The 21211-nt window shown below is 32.3% G+C and overlaps 1 protein-coding gene across 2 annotated transcripts in view; it reads right to left on the bottom strand.

Annotated features, from left to right (window-relative positions):
• LOC145242809 (VPS9 domain-containing protein 1-like) overlaps nt 1-21211 on the bottom strand; it is an 86777-nt gene that overhangs the window by 24783 nt on the left and 40783 nt on the right. For both annotated transcript variants that reach the window (XM_080105947.1, XM_080105977.1), the window contains 4 exons: nt 17001-17121; nt 6903-7014; nt 3132-3194; nt 1408-1460 (listed from right to left, as the gene is read on the bottom strand). In XM_080105947.1, the coding sequence (XP_079962073.1) occupies nt 1408-1460; nt 3132-3194; nt 6903-7014; nt 17001-17121 (349 nt within the window). The remainder of the gene's footprint in view (nt 1-1407; nt 1461-3131; nt 3195-6902; nt 7015-17000; nt 17122-21211) is intronic.

Genomic DNA, 21211 nt, shown 5'->3' with positions numbered 1-21211 from the left:
TTAGGTAATCTTACAGTACAGTTAACAGACAAAAAAAAACTTTTACCAAACGCATTAAATTTTTTTACTAACCTCTAAGAGAGAGTCAATAGGTTAGCTGTACCTACTCAGTATTGCCAGGAAATCTTTTTTAATTTCATTTCACTTTTTTTTTGCTTTTATTTTGTTTTTTAAACTATCTTTAAAAATTTAAATAAAGAAAAATTAAGTAAAAAAAAAGATTTGCAAAGTTAGATGTCAGTATTAAAATACTGTAATACTTAAATTTAACTCACAACAGCTTTTTATTTTTGCTTATTATGTTATTTATAAATTATTAACCAAATCAAATTGTTATAAAGCTATAACTAATTTTGTTAACATAATCCTGTTTTAAACTTTTAATACATGAAGATTCGTTAATAATTTTAAAATAAAAAAAAAATAAATTTAAATAGCTGACTTGTTTAAGGAGAATCCAGAATACAATATAGCAGATTTAATTTCATAATTATTTTTTAATAGTATTTTTTTTAAAGTTGATTTGCATATTTTATGTTATTGTATTTTTTATTTCAATACTAAATAAAAAATAATAATGATGAGATATACAAACACAGAAAAAAATGAGCATAGAATTTTAATAATATAGAGATCTGGACCATTCATAACAATAAAAGTCTGGTTTTAATCAATATATGCCCATATGTCAGTTAATGTATTATAACTATGATCTCAAAGCTGTAGCTTCCACCTCACCCATCCTTTTATAAAACTTCACAAAAGAACATCATATAAGTAATTCATATGGTTTTTCAGTAATATTTTTACTTTTTTCAAATAGCTCAGAAAAATAGTTGTTTTATCTCAGAGAAAACACTTTACAGATTTAAAAATAAGCTATAAAAATAGAAATAGAGACGAGATAAGATCAAAATTTAATATTAAGAGCTGAAACACCTTCTTGAACTTGTTAATAACTGCAAATCTTAAATAAGTACAAATCATTTTAAAATAATTTAAATCTATATAAAAAAATGTTCTGATGAATTCTGAAAACAGACATTACACAACTGAAATTATAGGCCTTGATGCTGATCAATTTGATGAAGCTAAAAATCTTGAATGATTTGAAAATAATTAATTTGTTTATACTTTAACAATTTATACAATTGTAACTCATTTATTTGTAGTTTAAACTTGATTAAAATTAAAAGATACAAAGTTTTATTCTGATGGCTTTAAGGTTCCCTAAGGAACTTGTTTCATACAAAAGGTAAATATTTAATAGCCTATGTTACTTAGTTCATTACACAGGATCCTTGTTTCAAATACCAGTGATATAATTGTACCAGACAGTTTTTTCACAAAAGTCTTTTTATGATAACGTTTTGATAAATTTAATGTTTTGCAAAGTTGTCTTCTTACCGTGCTGCTTGTTGTTCCAAAAGTTGTTGTCGTTCTTTCATCTTTTTCGCTAACTAATGAATCAATTAAAGTATAAACAAATCATGAAGACACAAAAAATGCTTGATACAAGAAAACAATTTAGTATTTTGTTTTGTAAAGTATTGTATATGATGGAATAATGTGAGCCATTCAACTCAGGTTAGATTGTTTGAATTAAAAGTGGATTTGCAAAGTCAGTCAAATACAAAAAAAAAAATACAAAGACAAAAATCACTAATCAAACACTTTCTGCTCACTTTATCTCCTCCTTTCTTTATATATATATATATATATATATATATATATATATATATATATATATATATATATATATATATCCTCATCCCTTTTAGTGTTATTTAGAATTAGACTTCCTTTAAAAAGAAAATACAGAAAAATCTTTATGCTATACATACTTATCACAAAATGAAGATGTCATATTTCAAAAATCAGATCAATTGATCAAATAGTTTTTTTTATATCTATAGAAAATTATTTTGTCCGATTTTTAGTGATTTTAAGAGTGAATTGTAGCAATTACAAGGTTAATTTGGATCTCAATAATTTGAATTGAGTTGTCAGTCTTTGAATTTAAACACATTCCAAAATCATGGCAGCTCCTGGTTCTCCCATATTGCTCATCATAAGATTTGATTTTCTTAGTTAAAAAAAAACAAAAAAACTTCAATCATTTTATGTGATTTTTGGAATATGACATCTTCATTCTGTAATGGGTGGGTACATCATAAAGATTTTCCTGTATTTTCTGTATTTTTTGTTTTTATTTATTAAGCCGAATTCTAAATACGTACTACTTATGGTTTTATTGCCGTTTGTTAATGATAGACTATTCTTATATTTTTATTGTTTTCTTTTCTTACATTTGACTGTGAATAAACTGAGAGTGATAGAAATGATATAAGAGTGCAGGGAAGGAGGACAAACAAAATATGAGAGAGGAAGAGAGTGCTAGGCTGAAACTTAAGAGATGCATTACTTTAGGAGTTAATAGCAAATTAAGGCTAATGAGAACAATTAAAATCAAGTTTTTTTTGGGGGGAGGGGGGTCGAGTATAATTCAATTGCAGAACCAAGGAATATTTAAGAATATTTTTTCTGTGACTAAAATTTATAAAAAAAACACCTTCGAGAAACAAATGTTAACACAACTTCAGTATAATAATAGATATAAATAAAAGAATGTCAAACTAATTCATTGTACTAATCCAAATTAATGAGCTGATTCAGACAAACAGTTCAGTAAAAGGTTGATACCAAAAAAGTGATCAATATCATGAGGATAGAGCTGGTATTAATCAAAATAATTGGTGTCTGGGTTGAATCTACTCAATGATTCAGAGTATCATGCTAAAAGTATTCACCAGTTAGGGTAAAGCATGTAATAAAAATAGACTAACTTATTGTGTCAATTACTTCAAACATATCAAGGAATTAACTATAAGAAGAATTATGACATAAGATTGAGGGGGAGAGTATCAAATAAGAAATAAAGGATGAATTAGAAATAACCAAAGGATCAAAATCTGTTTGTACCTTTGAAAAGAATGAAAAAATATTAATAAATTTTATTATTTGAACTAAAAATGTTTTTACTGCTTGGTTACTTCAAACTAATCTGGTATAAATAGGGAGGAGAATATTAAATAAATAGACTATAAACTGAATAAAAGATTGAAGGATACAGCTTCTTCTCTAGCTTTTGCAATTGCAATATTTTCAGCCATTTTCCTCTGAATGGTTAAACTCTGAAATGATAAAAATATCAACATAAAATTTTCTTATAAAAAAATTATTTTATACATTTAGTATTTACAGATATATTATTCTTTGTTTATAGCAAGACATCTCAGCTTATTTTGTTTTACCATGATATTTAAAGTAATCTTTTTTTTTGCTTTAACCAAAAATATTTTCTGTGGTCTTGTATAGAATGCAATGTCATATTCAGTTCTATTTGTTTTTAGCCCTCTTTATATGTTCAGGTGTTAAACTGAGTTATTCAGATATCGTAAAACAAGCAACAATCAAAATTCCCCCATAAGGTTTTTGTTTAATATTTATAATCATTTGTTTATTTTCAAATAATATTGAAATAAAAAAAATTTTTTGGTGGTGGTGGTGCTGCTGCTGCTGGTGGGAGGGGTTTCAAAAATAACAATCCTTTAATTTCCTTAATTACCCACATATTTGAAGAAAAACTTTTATAATTGGCCCTTTGTGATCGGCTGTTCCCTACCTTTCCAGCTTGCCCATTTTAACATGAATCATACAAAATGTAATAATCAAGATGAATAACTCTTACTATTCAACTTTCAAGTGTTTTCTCTATGTTTGCATATTTCTTGCTTTAACATAACTTTGATAATTCCACACAGGTTTATTATTTTTTATTTATCATATATTTTGAAATAAAAAATGCAATAACATAAAATAAAACAAAATTTTTTAAAATGTGTCTTGCTTTCTTCATGAATAAACTAGCCATTTTAATCTTTTGTTAATAGCTGATAAAAAAAAAATGAATTAGTGTGTGACCTCGTAAAATTTGAAAGGAATTTAGAAGCATTTAAACTGTTGAATAGAAATTCATTTCTGGCTTTAAAATTTCCAGCAAATCCTCATGTATTAAAACATTAAAAGTTTTGAAAGCTATGCATATTTAAAAAATTTATAAAGATTAAAACATTACCATAAGAAAATAAATTCAAAGAAAAGGCAAGGGGGGGGGCAATGAAATTTAAATCTAAAGACAAAAGGTTCCTGAGCAACACCAGATAGATACAGCTAGTCTATGTAAAAACCTATTAGATAACAGATTGTTTGTATCAATGCATGATCCAAATTGGAAGGTACGCTTGACAAACACTTGAGTCTCCTCCTCCTACCTCTTAGAAAGCGAGCCAGCTAACCTGTAGGTCTTAGAAGGAATTACTAGCTAAAAACAAATGACTGCTATCTGACAGGAAAGAGAGAACATATTGCGTTGTGTTGTAAAGATGTGTTGGCGACTTGCATGTGAAATCGAACAAAATAAATAATTTTTATTTTTTTTACATCTAAAATGTTTGTATCAAATATTATTTTCTTTGCGAGTCCCTAAATACAATGTTTGGTCCATTTTAAAAATAAAAACGTCACACACAGAAACAACCACCACTGTTAAATGTACTCCTTTATTTCTCCTCATGATCATAAAATGTGATATACTGATCATAGTACCAGCAAGATGTACCTTTTACTCCTCCTCGTGATGTCCCCATGGATTGATACCCACTTGCAAAAAACGGTTGCTATTCTGATGAAGGCCCTAGATCTTAAAGATTCCAGATCCATCAGATTACTACTCTTCCAACATTGTAAAAAAATCAAGAAAGGAATGATCCGACCGACATTGATCACTAAAGCTGCACAACTGAGGAGCAGTGGTCACTTTTAAGAATGAAAAATAAATAACAATTCAAAAAAAATTATTATTCTGAGTAATAGCTACAAAATATGCAGTTTATTATATTGAGGTGAGAATCCAGTAAAGTGGATTCGGACTCTGACTCTCTTTCTTTCTCTCATTGTACCTCAGATTCTCCTCTCTTCTACTCCCAAAATAAAATAGAATCTACTCCTGTTTTTCCCAAACTCTGTAAAAATGTCAGTCTGTAACTCACACCAGTTACAAAGCCAACCAGCTCGCTTGTCAACTAAATTTCTTATTCATATGATCACAAAATAACTTTTTTTTTTGTTCACACTAATTTCGCTTTCCTCTAATTGCAAGTTTCACATCAACTCTTTTTTGATCCAACAATATTGTCACATAAAAGCATTCTCTTCTTTCGTGTTCTTAGTGACAACAGTAGAATTTTAACACTAATGTACGGCCTTCTAGAAATTTAAATTGAGGAGGGGGGGAGCTAGATCTGTATGCAACCGACTTAGAACCTACATAAGCCAACTTTTATCATTGGAAAATTTTCAAATACTAAAGAAGACCCAACTATATCACTTTCCGTCTCTCTCTGTCTCTCTCTCTCTCTCTATATATATGTTATTTATTTGTTTTTGCGATATGCTTTGAATGAATTCAATTATTTATATGAAAGTGCATTTTTACTTAAATACGAGTTGGGAATAATTTTCCCTTTTACCAATTTGGCACCCCCAAATGTGGAGCAGTATATATATTGTATCTCTCTTCATATATACATATATCTGGCTGCATAAAATTAGATTATGTTTATATATTAGTATATACAAGATTCACTCCTAAACTAATTAACCGATCATCATCAATTTTATTGCTAGTTATAAAGAGTCTGAATGTGGATTATATTTAGTTTAATTTAATTCTATGCAAAGTGTGTAAAAAAAGGATGGAGGGGTGGAAGTCCTTTTTGAATCTTCAGATACCTCAAATTTTTGTGAAATTTTTACAATAGGTATTAGACATCAATTAATATTTTCCAAATTTCAGTTATTTTTTGAGCATTTTAAAAAGATTTTAAAAAGTAACATCAGCAAAAATCTCTCATTAAACACATTAGATTTGCATTGAACTTTATCCAGTTACTATTAGGTTGATGCAAAAATAATTTCATTTTTTTGGTATTCAACCTCATCAAAATACAACATTATTTTTGCACCAATCTAATAGCAGGCCACCCGGCATTGCCCAGTTGTAAAATATGCATAAATATTCTATTTTAATTAATGCAGAATTCTCAATTATAAACAGAAATACTGTAGGTATTAAACACAAAGTTAAATTCCTTAAAATAAAGTAAAAGGAAAAACGGAAAGAAACATGCTTGTTAATATTATATTTTTTTCTAAACCGTTCACTTCTTGTATGTACAAAAAAGAACAAATACTTGAGCTGAGATTGAAACCAAAACCTAGACAGTGAGTCAAGTATAATAATTATTATACCAACGTGACACGATCTTTAAAAGGTGTTTTCAAACTATTTACTCTTAACATAAGTAATCTGTAATGTGAAACAGTTAGCAAACAGATAAAAACCTGATCACTTCCACATAACAATTTTTCAATTTTGACCCCATAGCAACCCTTTTTTCTGGATGAAAACAGATAAAACAGTTTTCCACATATTTGAATATCGTATATATCAAATTTCCAGTTTGTAAATTAAAAGTTCAACACACACATTCTCATATATAAATTATATCTAATAACTGGATAAAGTTCAATGCAAATTAAACCAATCAAGCAATAATCCCTGCATTTCAATTTCTTCTTAAGATCCCTTTAGCTTAAATTTTAGACATTTTCTAGAATCAAAATCATGTAATGAATTTTGATCAAAATTATAAGGATTCTGAACATAAAATTTAATATTATATTTCAATTTTAATCTTCATAAAAAGGTACATATATATGTACACACATATAAAACAATATACAAGTGGAATGGAAAAGTAAAAAAAAAACCTGCTTACAAGGTCTTGTTGTTTCTTGCCCCTGTTGGTCTGTGCTAATCTGGCCTTGTAAGCAAACATCAATTGCTGATTCTGTCGATGAGCCAATTCTAAAGGACTGCTATCTTTAGGCCTGAAAAGAAAGGAAAATCAATTTTAAATTTACAAAAGTCAAAATAAATAATCAATTAAGTATAAAAAAAACAATGTCATTAATTAAAGTTGTTTATCAACATGATTCACAAATTCTCTACATTTCAGTTAGTCATTTTCATGACTTCCATGAATAAGAAATATTTCATACTAACTTCCACAAATAATATATATATATATATATATATATATATATATATAATTTGTCAACACTCGATTATATGAGAATATCCAAAATGAGCCTTGAAATATCAAAATCAAACAGATGGCTTGTGCATGTACATCTAGACAAAGATCTACCAATCAGAAAAGCATTGCATAGATTCTTAAGACCATGGAAGAAACCACCAGGAAGACCCAGGATTATCATATATTTACTAGATTCTGGCAAACAGTGATGCAAACATGAATTCCAAAATACAAGATTTAGAAAAACTTTGTAATGATAGACAAGAAAGTGAGAAACATGAAATTGTAATGCATTACGTACATGTAAAAAAGGAGGTTTCCATTTGAACAGAGTCAAACAAACTGAAGTTGTCCATACATGCTCAAATATGGAAGATTACAATCAATTTCTACTCCACCTCTTCTCAAACAAAAAACAAATAACTATTTTCAGTTTATACATCTAGAATTAAAAACGTTTTAAACATTACAAAATTACAGTGCATCTGCTTTCTTCTTTCTTTTGCCAACTGACAACTTTGCTCAAATCAAAATGTCTCATCATTTGACATGCAAAAAAAAAAAAAAAAACGTTGACCCAAAACTGACAGTTGACAGCTTTTAGTATAAGCCTGAATTATCACTAACAATAAAATAACCCCCTGCCCTCCCTCTCTTTCTTTCTTTTTAGTCCAGCCTCAATTGTAAGAAGATGTTATTAGACATGGCTAGCTAACTTTATAAAAGATTTTTCTATTTAATTCTAATCCAAATAAAATCCTTTTAAAAATTTAGTTTTTGTTAATTTTTCATAAAACAATAGCGTCTGTGGTAAAAAATTAAAAATTAATTTTAAAAGTCCTATTTAAAAAATAATTTGGAATAGAAAAAGCAATAGTTAAAAAAAAAAAATGAAATGAAATAAAAGTAAATATACTCCCAGGCAAACACAAGAGAAGTACAGCTAATGAAACTATATTTCTATAAAGTAAAAACCTTTATAAAAAAGTAATACTTAAATTTAAATTGCAATTTATAAAAGGAACAATCTTAAATCTTAATCCTCAGATAATCGATAAATTTAATGCTTTGAAAAAGAAAAAAAAAAAATGTTTGCGCATTTCAAAGTGAATTTTTTGTTTATTTTTTATCAGTAAAATTGAAAATCTAAATTTGATTTTTGAAGGATTGAGAAAAAAAAATGATTCATATATGTTGATATATCTTTACACAAAATAATGCTCTTAACAAAAGTATACATATCTATAATGATGCTAAAACTCTGAATTTGCTTGTCACAATGTCTCAAATTTTAACGTCATCACATCTTTTCTAGCAACCTTTCCATGCTGAAATGAGGTCAAAAAATATTTTGCGTGAATTTATTTTTGTTTTTAACTACAAAGAAAAGAAAGAGGGACACTTAGTTTAGTAGTACTCTGGAGGAATTCTTAATTATATTTGGTAATTTTAGTAGTGCTCTGGAGGCATTCTTAATTATATTTAGTATTTTTAGTAGTGCTCTGCAGAGCTCATGTTTCTTTTTTGTTTTCACTGATCACATAATTACTTTTCTAGAGGAGGGATGATAAAATTGGTTTTAGTAGTGCTCTGGAGGTCTTGTTACTTACAGAAGTGCTTAATATCTTAGATATAGCCATAATCCAAAGTGTTTAATAGAGCAGATAATATTCCAAGAGTAAATGTTTTTTTCACTCCTCACAAAACAAGGGTTTTCTCTTACCGGAAGTTCAAGATTTGAGTTTCACCCTCATTTAGGCTCATTAGTTAGACATATCCAAACTCGGGATTCAAAACCTGAGCCTCTTACATGCGAGGTTTGTACATATGTTATTACCTTTTATACATTCATGTTTGAATGTACATTATCATTTTTCACACACATTTATGTTCGTACATATATTATAGCTTTTAACGCATATTTTTTTTTATTACATTTTCACCCCAAACAAGGCACAATGCAACTTTGATGATCTATTAGAGACATAAGTTGCAGGGATACTATGTAGGGAGTTGAGTAGCAAAGCGTCTGTTCACATTACACTTGAACTTCTACATGTCAGTACAGTTGGGGAAGCAGGAACCCAGAAGGGAATTCCAAAGTCTAGCAGTTCTGGGGAAGAAACTATTAGAGTAGACGGCTTTCTTACATCTAGGGATCTTTACTGTGTAGGGGTGTAACTTTGCTGTTTGTCGAGTTTGTCGGTGGGTATTTACGTTGAGGGTGTACAAGGGCTTGTAGTTTGTCGGAGTATCCACCATTAAAATACTTGTAAAACAGGCAGAGGCATGCAAGATTTCGTCAATGGAACAGAGGTTGAAGCTTAGATGACAGTTCAAGACTTATCAGGTTGGTGACTCTCTTTTAAACCCTGTCCAGGAGTGAGAAACTAGTAGCAGATGCACCAGCCTAAATGTGACAACTCCATACATGGGCGAATGGTGGCCTTGTAGAGATACAGGATATTTTCAGGCGTAAGTAACTTTCTAGCATGGTAGAGAGAGCCCACCTACTTCACAGCAGGCTTGACAATACCATCGATGTATCTGTTTCAACTTATGTTCCCTGTGAACATTAAGCTGAGGAGCTTGAACAAAGTACTTTCAGGTAATGTATCTTTAGCCATAGCTATTGGTGGTTGAGAAGGTTTTTTGTCTTGTAATTATTAAAGGAAACAAGCTTAGTCTTGGCAGCATTGAATGTTATCATCCATTTTTGGCCCCATTCCACTACAGACTGGAGGTTTTTCATCTAGGGTTTCTGTGATTGCCTTGGATCTGTGTTCATTCGTTTTCCCCTCGTGCCTGTTATAGAGCGTGATGTCGTTAGCAAATACACCCATCTCAGAGACAATTTCATCAGGGAGGTCATTTATGAAAATCAGGAATAATAAGGGTCCATATGTTTGCACATACATTATCACCTTTCACTCACTTTTTCTGTTTCTATATAAATTATCACGTTTCACATGCATTTTTGTTCACATGCATGTTATCACCTTTTATAGATTTGAGTTTGTACTAATTTGCATATACTTTCAACAAAGAACTTTTATTAATTCACTGTTTGCTTTTTTTTGTTTGTTTTCTTATTGGATGACTAGTTTCATTTCACTATTACGCATAGTTCTATTTTCGCACATTTTCCATAATTTTATAGCATTTGAACTGCATTTACAGTAAATTTCTATCTCTATCTCAGTATGGTCTCTACCAAACTACTTTGTCAATCTTGGTCTACATACTTGAAACTTGATATATGGGGTATTTGGACGTGTGGGAACAAAATCAATTTGTTTTTTTTAGCCAGAAAAATAGCTGGTAAGGGGGCAAAATTGAAAACTTGGAACTTGACAGGGCTGTAAACTCTGCTAATATACATTTATAGGTTTAACAACATTATTTTTAATGCTTGATATGTATATGGACTTAGCTCATATGGTAATAACGCTAGAGAGATGTATGTTTTGATTTCAGATGATTGCACTCATATATTTTTTAACTTTTCAAATCACTATATATAATAATCAATAGAGAATTGGTTCTTTAATAATAAATACAAAATCTGCATAATTAAAATATCATATTTTAACGTATTTTACAAACGAACAATGTTGGGTGGCATGCCATACTAGTGGGTAATTGTTACAGCTTTACCTTATCATGTGCTACAAAAAAAAAAAAAAAAAAAAAAAAAAAATTCTTCGTTTCTTTTTCTCTCTTAGTTTCCCCTCTCTGTCCTGCTTTAAGTAAATCTGACGACCTAGTCCACAAATTCCAAAATTTCATCATGACAAGTTTCAAGAAAAAATACACGATTAAACCCGGTTCTACTACTTCCAACGTAGACCCCTACTACCATGTCTCCTTCTCCAACATCAGGGGTCTTCGTTCTAACCTTCCAGAGGTTGAAACTCAATTACAGGAGACTAAACCAGACCTTTTATTTTTAAGTGAAACTGGCATTGGACAGGCTATTTCCCTAGATGAGTTTGCAATTACAGGATACTCTAACTTAACTTCTAAATCTGACCCCCAAGATCGCCATGGGCATGGAATATGTGCCTATATTAAAGATAGCTTTCCATGTGGGAGGGACATCTCCAGGGAAGATCCTAACTTACCCTATATGTGCTTCCGGGTTGCTTTAGCTCACACTACTGCATTTATATTTACTCTCTATCGCCCCCACAACAGCGGAGTTACTATCTTTCAAAGCATATCTGAGAAAATTGACCAAGTCCTTTCTACTTATCCTTCAGCTAACATTCACGTATGTGGAGACTTCAATATTCACAACGTCGAATGGTTGACCCACTCAAACAAGACCGATGATGAGGGGAGGTTCTGTCATGATTTCTCCATTGCCTATGACCTCACTCAGATTGTTCAGGAACCTACCCGTGTGCCCGATAATGACGGCCAGTATGCGAGCCTACTAGACCTTTTTCTCACAACTTGCCCTGAACTATGTTCAGTTTCTGTTCTGTCGCCTCTTGGATCTTCCGACCACTCTGTTGTATCAATTAAGATAAAAATGAAATGTAATAAGTCCCCAGACGTACCTCTTCAGCGTACAGTATATCGATACACTAAGGCTGACTGGGATAGCTTCCGTACATTTATATCTGATCTACCTCTGCATTCCATGTTTAAAAAGGATGTGTCCTCTATAGTATTAGACCTGACTGAATGGTTAATTGTAGGTATTGACCATTTCATACCCTCTAAAAAGTTTCAGCAAAAACCTAACAGCCAGCCATGGTTCTCTCCAGAATGTGCTGCTGCCATTGCGCACAGAAATCACTTTTTCCACTGCTTCAAACGTAATAGATGTATGGAAACTAAAGCCGTTTTCAGGACTGCCAGCAACCATTGTAAGAAAGTAATAAGGAACGCAAGAGAGTTGTATGCTCAATCTGTTAAGTCCAAAGTAGCTGAGCAGCGGCTTGGTTCCCACCAGTTTTGGCAAATAGCAAACAGAATCCTGAACAGAAGCGTGTGCTCCATCCCAACTATTATCAATGGACCTGAGGTAATCTCGTCAGCATCAGACAAAGCCAAACTCTTTGTCAAGAACTTTGCAGCTAATTCTACCCTTTGCGACCAAGACCGCCAACCCCCAATATTTCCTCCTGTATCAGAAAACACGCTATGTGATATACGTATATCTGTATGTGATATTGTGAAGCTAATCAAAAACCTTGATTCGAGTAAAGCAACTGGCCCTGATGGTATTCCAATTATAGTACTCAAAAAACTTCAACCTTCATAAGATCGCTAGCTATGGTATAGCTGGAAAAGTCTTCTCAATTATTAAATCATTTCTTTCTGATAGGTTTATAAGAGTAGTAGTTGAGGGGCAAAAATCAGAAGCTCACAGTATTAATGCCGGTGTCCCTCAGGGATCCATCCTGGGCCCAACTCTTTTCCTGATCTACATTAATGATCTTCCAAATCATATCCTTACATCATTTGTAGACATTTATGCTGACGACACTACCATTTATGGTAGCACATCTAAGACAGTAAACGACCAAGTTCTCTCCAATTCTCTCTCCTCTGATCTTGAGCACGTAGTACAATGGGGAAAGGAGTGGCTGGTTACTTTTAATTCATCTAAAACCAAGCTTCTCTCTTTATATCATCAACATTCTAATTCACATTTGTCATCAATTGAAATGAATGGCTCTCGTCTTCAGGAGGCCTCAAGTTTTGCCAAGCTTCTGGGCTTGACCATTACTCCTGATCTTAAATGGAACACGTATATCAAATCTGTTGCCAAGGCCGCTGGAAAAATGGTGGGATCTTTCTATCGATCCAGTAGATATCTCACTGCTGATGCTATTCTCTACCTATATAAGAGCCAGGTACGTCCAAGGATGGAATACTGTTGCCACATCTGGGCAGGAGCTGCTAGAAAGGACTTGTCCTGCCTTGATAGAGTTCAAAATAGACTTCGTAGCCTCGTAGGAGATGTCCTTTTCTCCTCCTTGCAACCTCTATCTCACAGAAGAGATGTTGCGAGTTTGTCTCTGATGTATCGTTATTTTCATGGAAAGTGTTCAACTGAGCTTCAATCTATGGTTCCCCCTCGCCAAACTTTCACAAGAAACACTCGTCTAGCTGTAAACACTATCAATAATTTCCCCCACTCTTTATCTGTGCCTAAACCTAAACGTAGATTCCATGAACAAAGCTTCTTTCTTAGAACTGCACGCCTGTGGAATTGTGTTCCGTTTTCCTGCTTTCCGGCTGACTACAATATGGTTGTGTTCAAGTCTAAAGTAAATAAGTTCTTGATGAGCCGTTCCATATAAGTTATCAAATTTACCAAATTTTCATTACTAATTATTACTATATTGACCAATTTCTACTGTACACTCTTTAACCCTTATCCTTGAGTGGCCTCTTGGCCTTGATAATGTGGTTATGCCTTTGTAAAAAAAAAATATATATATATATATATATATATATATATATATATATATATATATTCAGAATGTGAGAGATTATATAATTATTTCCAGTCAAACAATGTCGCAGTTCACAAAGGCCATGACACTTAACAAACCGGAAGTCCAAGATTTGAGTTTTACCCTCATTTAGGCTCATTAGTTAGACATATCCGAACTCGGGATTCAAAACCTGAGTCTCTTGCATGCGAGGCGAGTACTCTGCCACATGAGCAAATGCGCCATACACACAAGAAAGTCTATTAACTAACACAGATCAAGTAAACCACGGCAAAATCCAACTATGAAATGAACATACTTTGTCTTGAACAAGGGATGTGGTCATCCAACCAAGCCACAACCCAAGCCGATGTCACACAAGCAGGAATTTTATAGCTTGGTTGGATGACCACATACAGGATTAGTGAATCTCTCGATGGGGGCTTCATTTCTAGAGAAATTGTTCTTGACATATCAAAGGCTTTTTATTGTTTTGACAAGCTTCTGGGTTTGACCTTTACTCCTGATCTGAAATGGAACATGTACATCAGGTCTGTTGCCAAGGAAACTGGGAAAATGGTGGAATCCTTCTACCACTCCAGAAGATATCTCACTACTGATGCAATTCTCTATCTGTATAAAAGCCAAGTACATCCAAGGATGGAGTATTGCTGCCACATCTGGGCAGGAGCTGCTAAAAACAGCCTATCCTGCCTTGACAGAGTACAAAATAGACTTTGTGGTTTAGTGAGGGATGCCCTTTTCTCTTCCCTGCAGCCTCTCACTCACAGAAGAGACGTTGCGAGCCTGTCTTTGTTTTGTCGTTATTTCCATGGCAAGTGCTCGTCTGAGCTCCAATCTCTCGTCCCCCCTCGCCAATCTTTCACGAGAAACACCCGTCTGGCTGAAACTACTGTCAACAATTTTCCCCACTCTTTATCTTTGCCTAAATCCAAACGTAGATTCCATGAGCAGAGCTTCTTTCTCAGAAGTGCACGACTGTGGAACTCTATTCCGTTTGCCTGTTTCCCACCTGACTACAACTTGGATGTCTTTAAATCCAACATAAACAAATTCCTGACAAACCACCCCCCTTAAGTAAGACACTATCAAATCTCCAATACTAATGATTACTACAATACTATCTCATTGATTACTGTACACGCAATAACCCTTATCCCTGAGTGTTCTCCAGGCCTTGATAAGTGGTGACCCCCATGTAAAAAAAAAAAAAAAAAAAAAAAAGGATATGGTATAAATGGCTACTTCACAAGATTTCCAGCATTAGAATAGATGGAAATGCCCTCTCAATTATTAAATCCTTTCTCTCTGATAGGCTTATAAGAGTAATCATTCATGAGCAGAAACTGTAACACTGGTATCCCTCAGGGTTCCATCCTGAGCACAATTCTTTTCTTGATCATCAATTACCTCCCAAATCACATTCTTAGATCATTCATAGACATTTATGCAGACGACACTACCATCTATGGCAATACTTGAAAGGCTGGCAATGATCAAGATCTCTCTGATTCTATCTTTTCTGATCTTGAGCATGTGGTCCAATAGGTAAAAAAGTGACTGGTTAATTTTAAAACCAAGCTTTTCTCTTTCCATCATCAATGCTCGGACCCCAATTAAAACGAATGGCTTTCATCTTGGGGAAGCACCATGTTCAGACAAGTTTCTAGGACTGACCTTCATTCCTGATCTGAAATGGAACATATACATCAAATCTGTTGTCAAGATCGCTGGAAAAATGGTTGAATCATTCTTCCACTCCAGTAGATGTCTCACTGTGTATGCAATCCTCTACTTGTATAAGAGTCAAATATGTCCTAAGATGGAGTAGTGTTGACACATCTGAGCAAGAAATGTTTGGAGCAGCCTATCCTGCCTTGACAGAGTTCAAGGCCTAGTAAGAGATGCCCTTTTCTCTTCCCTGCAACCTCTTTCCCACAAAAGTGATGTTGCAAACGTGCCTCTGCTCTATCATTATTTTCATGGCAAGTTTTCATCTGAACTCCAATTTATGGTTCCCCATTTGCAAACTTTCACAAAAACACTTGACTAGCTACAACCACCATCAACAATTTTCCCCACTTTCTATCTGTGCCTAAATTTAAATGCAGATTCCATGAACACAGCTTCTTTCCTAGAACTGGCCGACTGTGGAACTGTTCCATTGGCCTGCTTTCCAGCTGATTACAACATGGTCTAATGTAAACAAGTTCTTGTTGACCCATCCCCTTAAATAATGAAATTCTACCCAATTTCCATCACTAACGATTACTATTCTGGTGTCCTGATGACCATCATAAACTCATTGGCCTTATCTTTGAGTGGCCTTTGGGCCTTGATAAATGGTCAATAAATAAATTGTAACAAAACAAATTTATTAATGCAGGTTTAATACATCTGGTAAAAGTTTAATAAAAATCAAAGGTATCTGAGTATCCAAAAAGGGGCTTCCAGACCCTTTTTGGATAAAACTAAATTAAATGAAATACAGTCCACATTACCCACCTTTATACTTAGCAGTAATATTGAAAAATTCATGATGATTGGTTAATTAGTTTCAGTGTTTATTCCGCACAAATATAACATATATATGCAGAGATATAAATAAAAAGAGAGAAAAAGGGTAGCAAAGGTTTAGATTAGAGGAAGATTAAGATTTTTATAAATGGTGTAGATGATAAAATAGTATTTTTTTAAGACTATGACATGCTGAACATTTTAGAGTTAAAATCAAGTTAGCATTATGGGAATAGGAAGATACAACTTTTTAACATTTATTAAAGTAGAAAATTATACTGAAAAAAGTCAATGTTCTATAAAATATAGTGTCATCTAGGAAATAAGCTGATAATACAAGCATAAATAGTGTTTTTCTTCATATTCCATGCATAATACTAAACTGATTTAACTCCAAAACGTTTAGCATGTCAAATTTAAAAAAAAAATACAATTTATATCACCTATACACAATTTTATATTATCTTTTTGAAAAATCTTAACGAGCCTCTAATCTAAACGATTGCCAAAAGGCTTAATAAACATACAGAGGGATTAAGAAGTGCAATAGTTCTTAACTTGTGTATTTATGGAAAATTGTTGTAGGTTTATTTTGTTGCTTTTGCCATCTCTTCGCAGATGCTGCATTGAGAAGCAAGAATTCAAAGAGGATGGATCCATGTTAACCTATTACAAACCTTTGATTTAATCATGACGACTTCCACCCATCCATATTTGCAAAATGTATTTAAGAACTAAAAATAAAAAAAAAGAACATATACATTAAGTAGTTAAAAGTCCTTACTTGGTGAAAGTGTCAGCAGAGGTCATTTCCAGATAGGAAGACATTGGAGCGAGGTTCTCTTCTTTAAGAAATGCAACAGTTTGTGGGTCGATTTTATCATGTGGTTTGTCAGAAGAATTACCTGTAAAAAAAGAAAGTTTTATTTTGAGGTTGATTTTATATCAGTGACACACACACACACACATAAAGCAAAAATATCTATTTTGAAATGTTAACATATATGTTAACAGTGAATCTTAGCTTTGTAATCTAATGAACCACCCCCTTAAATAAACACTTCATCAAATCTCCACACTAACGTAATGTACTTGCAATAACCCTTATCCCTGAGTAGCTTCCGGGCCTCGATAAGTGATGATCACTGTGTAAAAAAAAAAAAAAAAAAAAAAAAATCTCGTTCTCCATTTGCAAACGTTTAATGCTTTTTGTTTAACACATATGCACACACGCACGCACACATACAGAGGACGTCCAAAAACAAAGGAATTTTTTTTTATTGGTTAGCTTCCATTTTACTTTAATATCTTTGGAAAATATAAGTATAATAACTGAAAAGTATTATTCAAGAGGTTTTCTAAAAGTGCATGTATTAACCAAAAAAATGAAGATTTACAGAATTTTACAACACAGTCTTTAAGTGCTTGCTAACCAAAAGAACATGCTGTAGAAACTATGTCACAGTGTTGCTCATTTTTTCGCGCATGAAGCTTGTGCATTCATCTTCAATTGAAACTTTAAAGTTTTACAAGACTTCTTGGTTGTTGGTAGTGAAACACTCTGGCAATTAAAAAGAAGTCTACTGGTGCAAGATCGGGGAGTAAGGTGGCCAAGTTTTCTTGCATTCTCTTGAAATCACATTTTCTTCTCTGAATGATGTTTCCAAAAACTGAAAACTACTTGATTTTACTTTCTATAGTTCCAACATCTGCTATAAAAAATCAATTGATTATTTTCTTATAATTTAAATGAAACTGTTTCTTCATTTTGAGTGATTCCTTGCGTATGTGTATGTATTAACCTATTAGTTGAATAAATAAAATCATTTACCTCTTTTCCCAGGAAGTTAGACAAGGTCAAGTGTGGATTACATGAAAATGTTTCTGTGGAACAAACTGGATTCAAACTTGGTACATCCAACTTTTCAATCTGTGCCATCAACTACTTAGCCACCATCATAAATAAATAGCTGACATTTTTGGATGAAATTTTAGGTGCAGTAAATAGATTGTGTTTAGCAGGAAGTTCTCATTTATCATAATAAACAAGAAAACTGACATCTAAAACTCAAAACAGAATTGTAACAATATAACTAATATTGAGGAAATATCCTATAGTTAATATAAAGCAAAACTGATAAAAATAAACAGTATTTATACTTGTGACTGCACATTTTACACATTTTTTTATTCATATACACAAGTGTATTTGAGTTTCAATGTTTTTTTACTAGTAGTGTTTATGTATAGTTTCTTTTCATTATTAATATTATTTGCGAGTATTGTGTATGTAACATTAGTTGTTAAACATTGGTTCATTAATTTTTATTCTACAAAAGCTATGCAAAGTCAGATTGAGCACATAACTGTTGTAATTAAGCCAGGCTTAAATTGCATCTATGCAATTCAATAGAAAAAATATGCATATTTTTTCTATTAAAGAAAATATACAAAATAATGCATTATAACTATGCCCATGTACATCTACATTCTGGCATCGAAACTACCAAAATCTCAGTGGATACTTGTATGGCACCTTATAGCAAGCCAGAAACCTCTACAAGTGAGGCAGAAAATATGTAATTTTCTGAACTGATAGAAGCAAACAACCCTTGTGAAAAACCAGTTAGAAGCAAAGTTCTGGCCAACTCACTATAAAAATCGTACAGGATATGAACATTTCCTGATAAATACATAAAAATTATAGTAAAAATTTAAAAAATAGAATTAAAACTTTTTTAAAATAAATTTTTTTAAAAATTATTTCTTGAAAATGCAAGGATTTTATTATTGAATAGGACACTTAAGTCCTTATTATAAAACTTGAAAGAGAAAATAATTTTAATTTATATTCTTACTCCCCTCCTCTCACTGAATGAATTCGTCCATTAGACTCTCTGCTGTTAGGCCCAAAGATTATTTAAGTTCCTATCCTCTGCACTATTGTTGTAGCAACAGTATACTGGTCTCTTATTTTCAGTCTCAATACAAAACACAACAAAAACAGTAATAGGAGTATTCATGCTATTAGTGTTAATACTAATTTATGTAATCATATGATAAAATAATTGTCAATCAAGACTTTCCAGAGTTGAAAAATATAGAAATAGTAGTACATTATCTAAATATATATGTGGGAACAAAACAAAAGTATTAGGTTTATTAACAATTGAGAAATCTGGTGCTGCTTCCCAACTGACTACAACATAGTTGTTTTCAAGTCCAATGTTAATAAGTTCTTTCTGAGCCGTCCTTTTATATAATTAAACCCTATCCAAGTTCCACCATTATTGATCATCAGTGTTGTCTTACCATCTACTCATTAACTCCACCATCACTCATTAACTCTTTTCCTACAGTGGGCTCCAGATCTTGATAAGCGGTGACCCACCCCAATCACAAAAAATAATTTTTTTAATCTAAAAAATAAATAAAAAATCTTCTACTTGTAATATAGTTAGTATAAAATGTAAATTATATTTAGAGGAAACAAGTGAAGCATGCATGATCCCCCATGAATGTACAGTGAACGAGGCATAAAAAAAATGACTAAGTTCAGCATTTAGTCCTAAAAGTCCCAAGGGGACGTAAAATCCTGGTGAAAATGAACAAACGGTGCAGTTTTAGGCCTTAACATATGTAAATTTGATCTGCACCATGCAAAAAAAAAAAAGAAATGACAAAGTCCATTTAGCCCCAAAAGTCCTCAAGAACTGCTAAATAGACATACACAGAAAATTTTGGACAAATATGGTAAAATAGTTCCAAAATTGGAGTGTTTTATTAGCCCTAAAAGAACCCCTGGGGTACACCCAAGAGTTATTGTGAAGTATAGACAAACAAAATTATATAGAAATCAGTTAGTTACAACTTTTCAGAATGTTTTATAAAAATTCAAGGCATCAAATTTTTTTTTAATAAGCACAAAAGTGTCAATTTTAGCCATTTTAACCCGAAAGGCACCTCTGGGTAGGGGTAAAAAAAAATCACAGTTTTCCTGGAAAATCCGTTGTTACTTTTTTTTATTCCTATCATGATTAATGTTTGTGCAAAATTTCGAAAACTCCGAAGGCGTAGTTATTGAGAAAAGTGCGGACGGACGAACGGACAAGAGTGAATTTACAGGTCCACCCTCCTTTTGTTGGGGGACCAAAAAGACCAAATTATAAACTTCAAAAACCAGATTAAATAATTAAATAAAAACCAAAAACTTTTAGCTAAATGCAGACATATAAATATTTGCTTTGCTATTTAAGACCTGATCAAATAAAAAGCATTCGTGCTTAATCTAACTTGTTGCATAATTATAGAATACAAAATAATTACCCCTTGAAGAACAAATGCTCAAAAGCTAATGCTATATACAAAGCAATAATAAATAGTATTAACAAAGCAAAGTATGCTTAGAGTTATGAGAGAAAAAAAAATCAATGCATGATGACGTGCATAAATACTATTCATTCTTCTAGTCTTCCATTTTTTTTTCTTATTGCTGCCAGTCAGAGATGCTCCTGATGATCGGTGATAGTGTGAAACTAATAAATGGTCAAGACCAGTGATTGAAAATGGATCCCTTAAATCTTCAATTTGTTCATCTTTCTCTTTCTCTCACATATATAAATTAAGTTCAAATATAACAAGATTTTTTCAAAAGTGCTCAATACATGTTTAGAACTTCTCTAAATAAAATTAAACAACAATTATAAGGAGTCTACATGGACCAATCAACATTTCAACATTTCCATGTCTTCATCAGGGCTAAAAGAAAAAAATTATATATATATATATATATATATATATATATATTACGGCATAATCGTGTTGACACACCGGTTCTCATCAGATCACCGAAGTTAAGCAACGGCGAGCCTGGTTAGTACCAGATGGGCAACCATTTGAGAATTCTAGGCGTTGTATGTGCTCTCCGCTTATCTCAGCATTTGTTTCTAGTCATCTTGTACACTTCACTTCCTACTGGTATTTAACAATGTCAAC

This window comes from Euprymna scolopes, chromosome 1, assembly GCF_053919585.1.
Source record: "Euprymna scolopes isolate OS-2025 chromosome 1, ASM5391958v1, whole genome shotgun sequence".
NCBI lineage: Eukaryota > Metazoa > Mollusca > Cephalopoda > Sepiida > Sepiolidae > Euprymna > Euprymna scolopes.
This window is presented reverse-complemented; position numbering and strand designations above follow the sequence as displayed.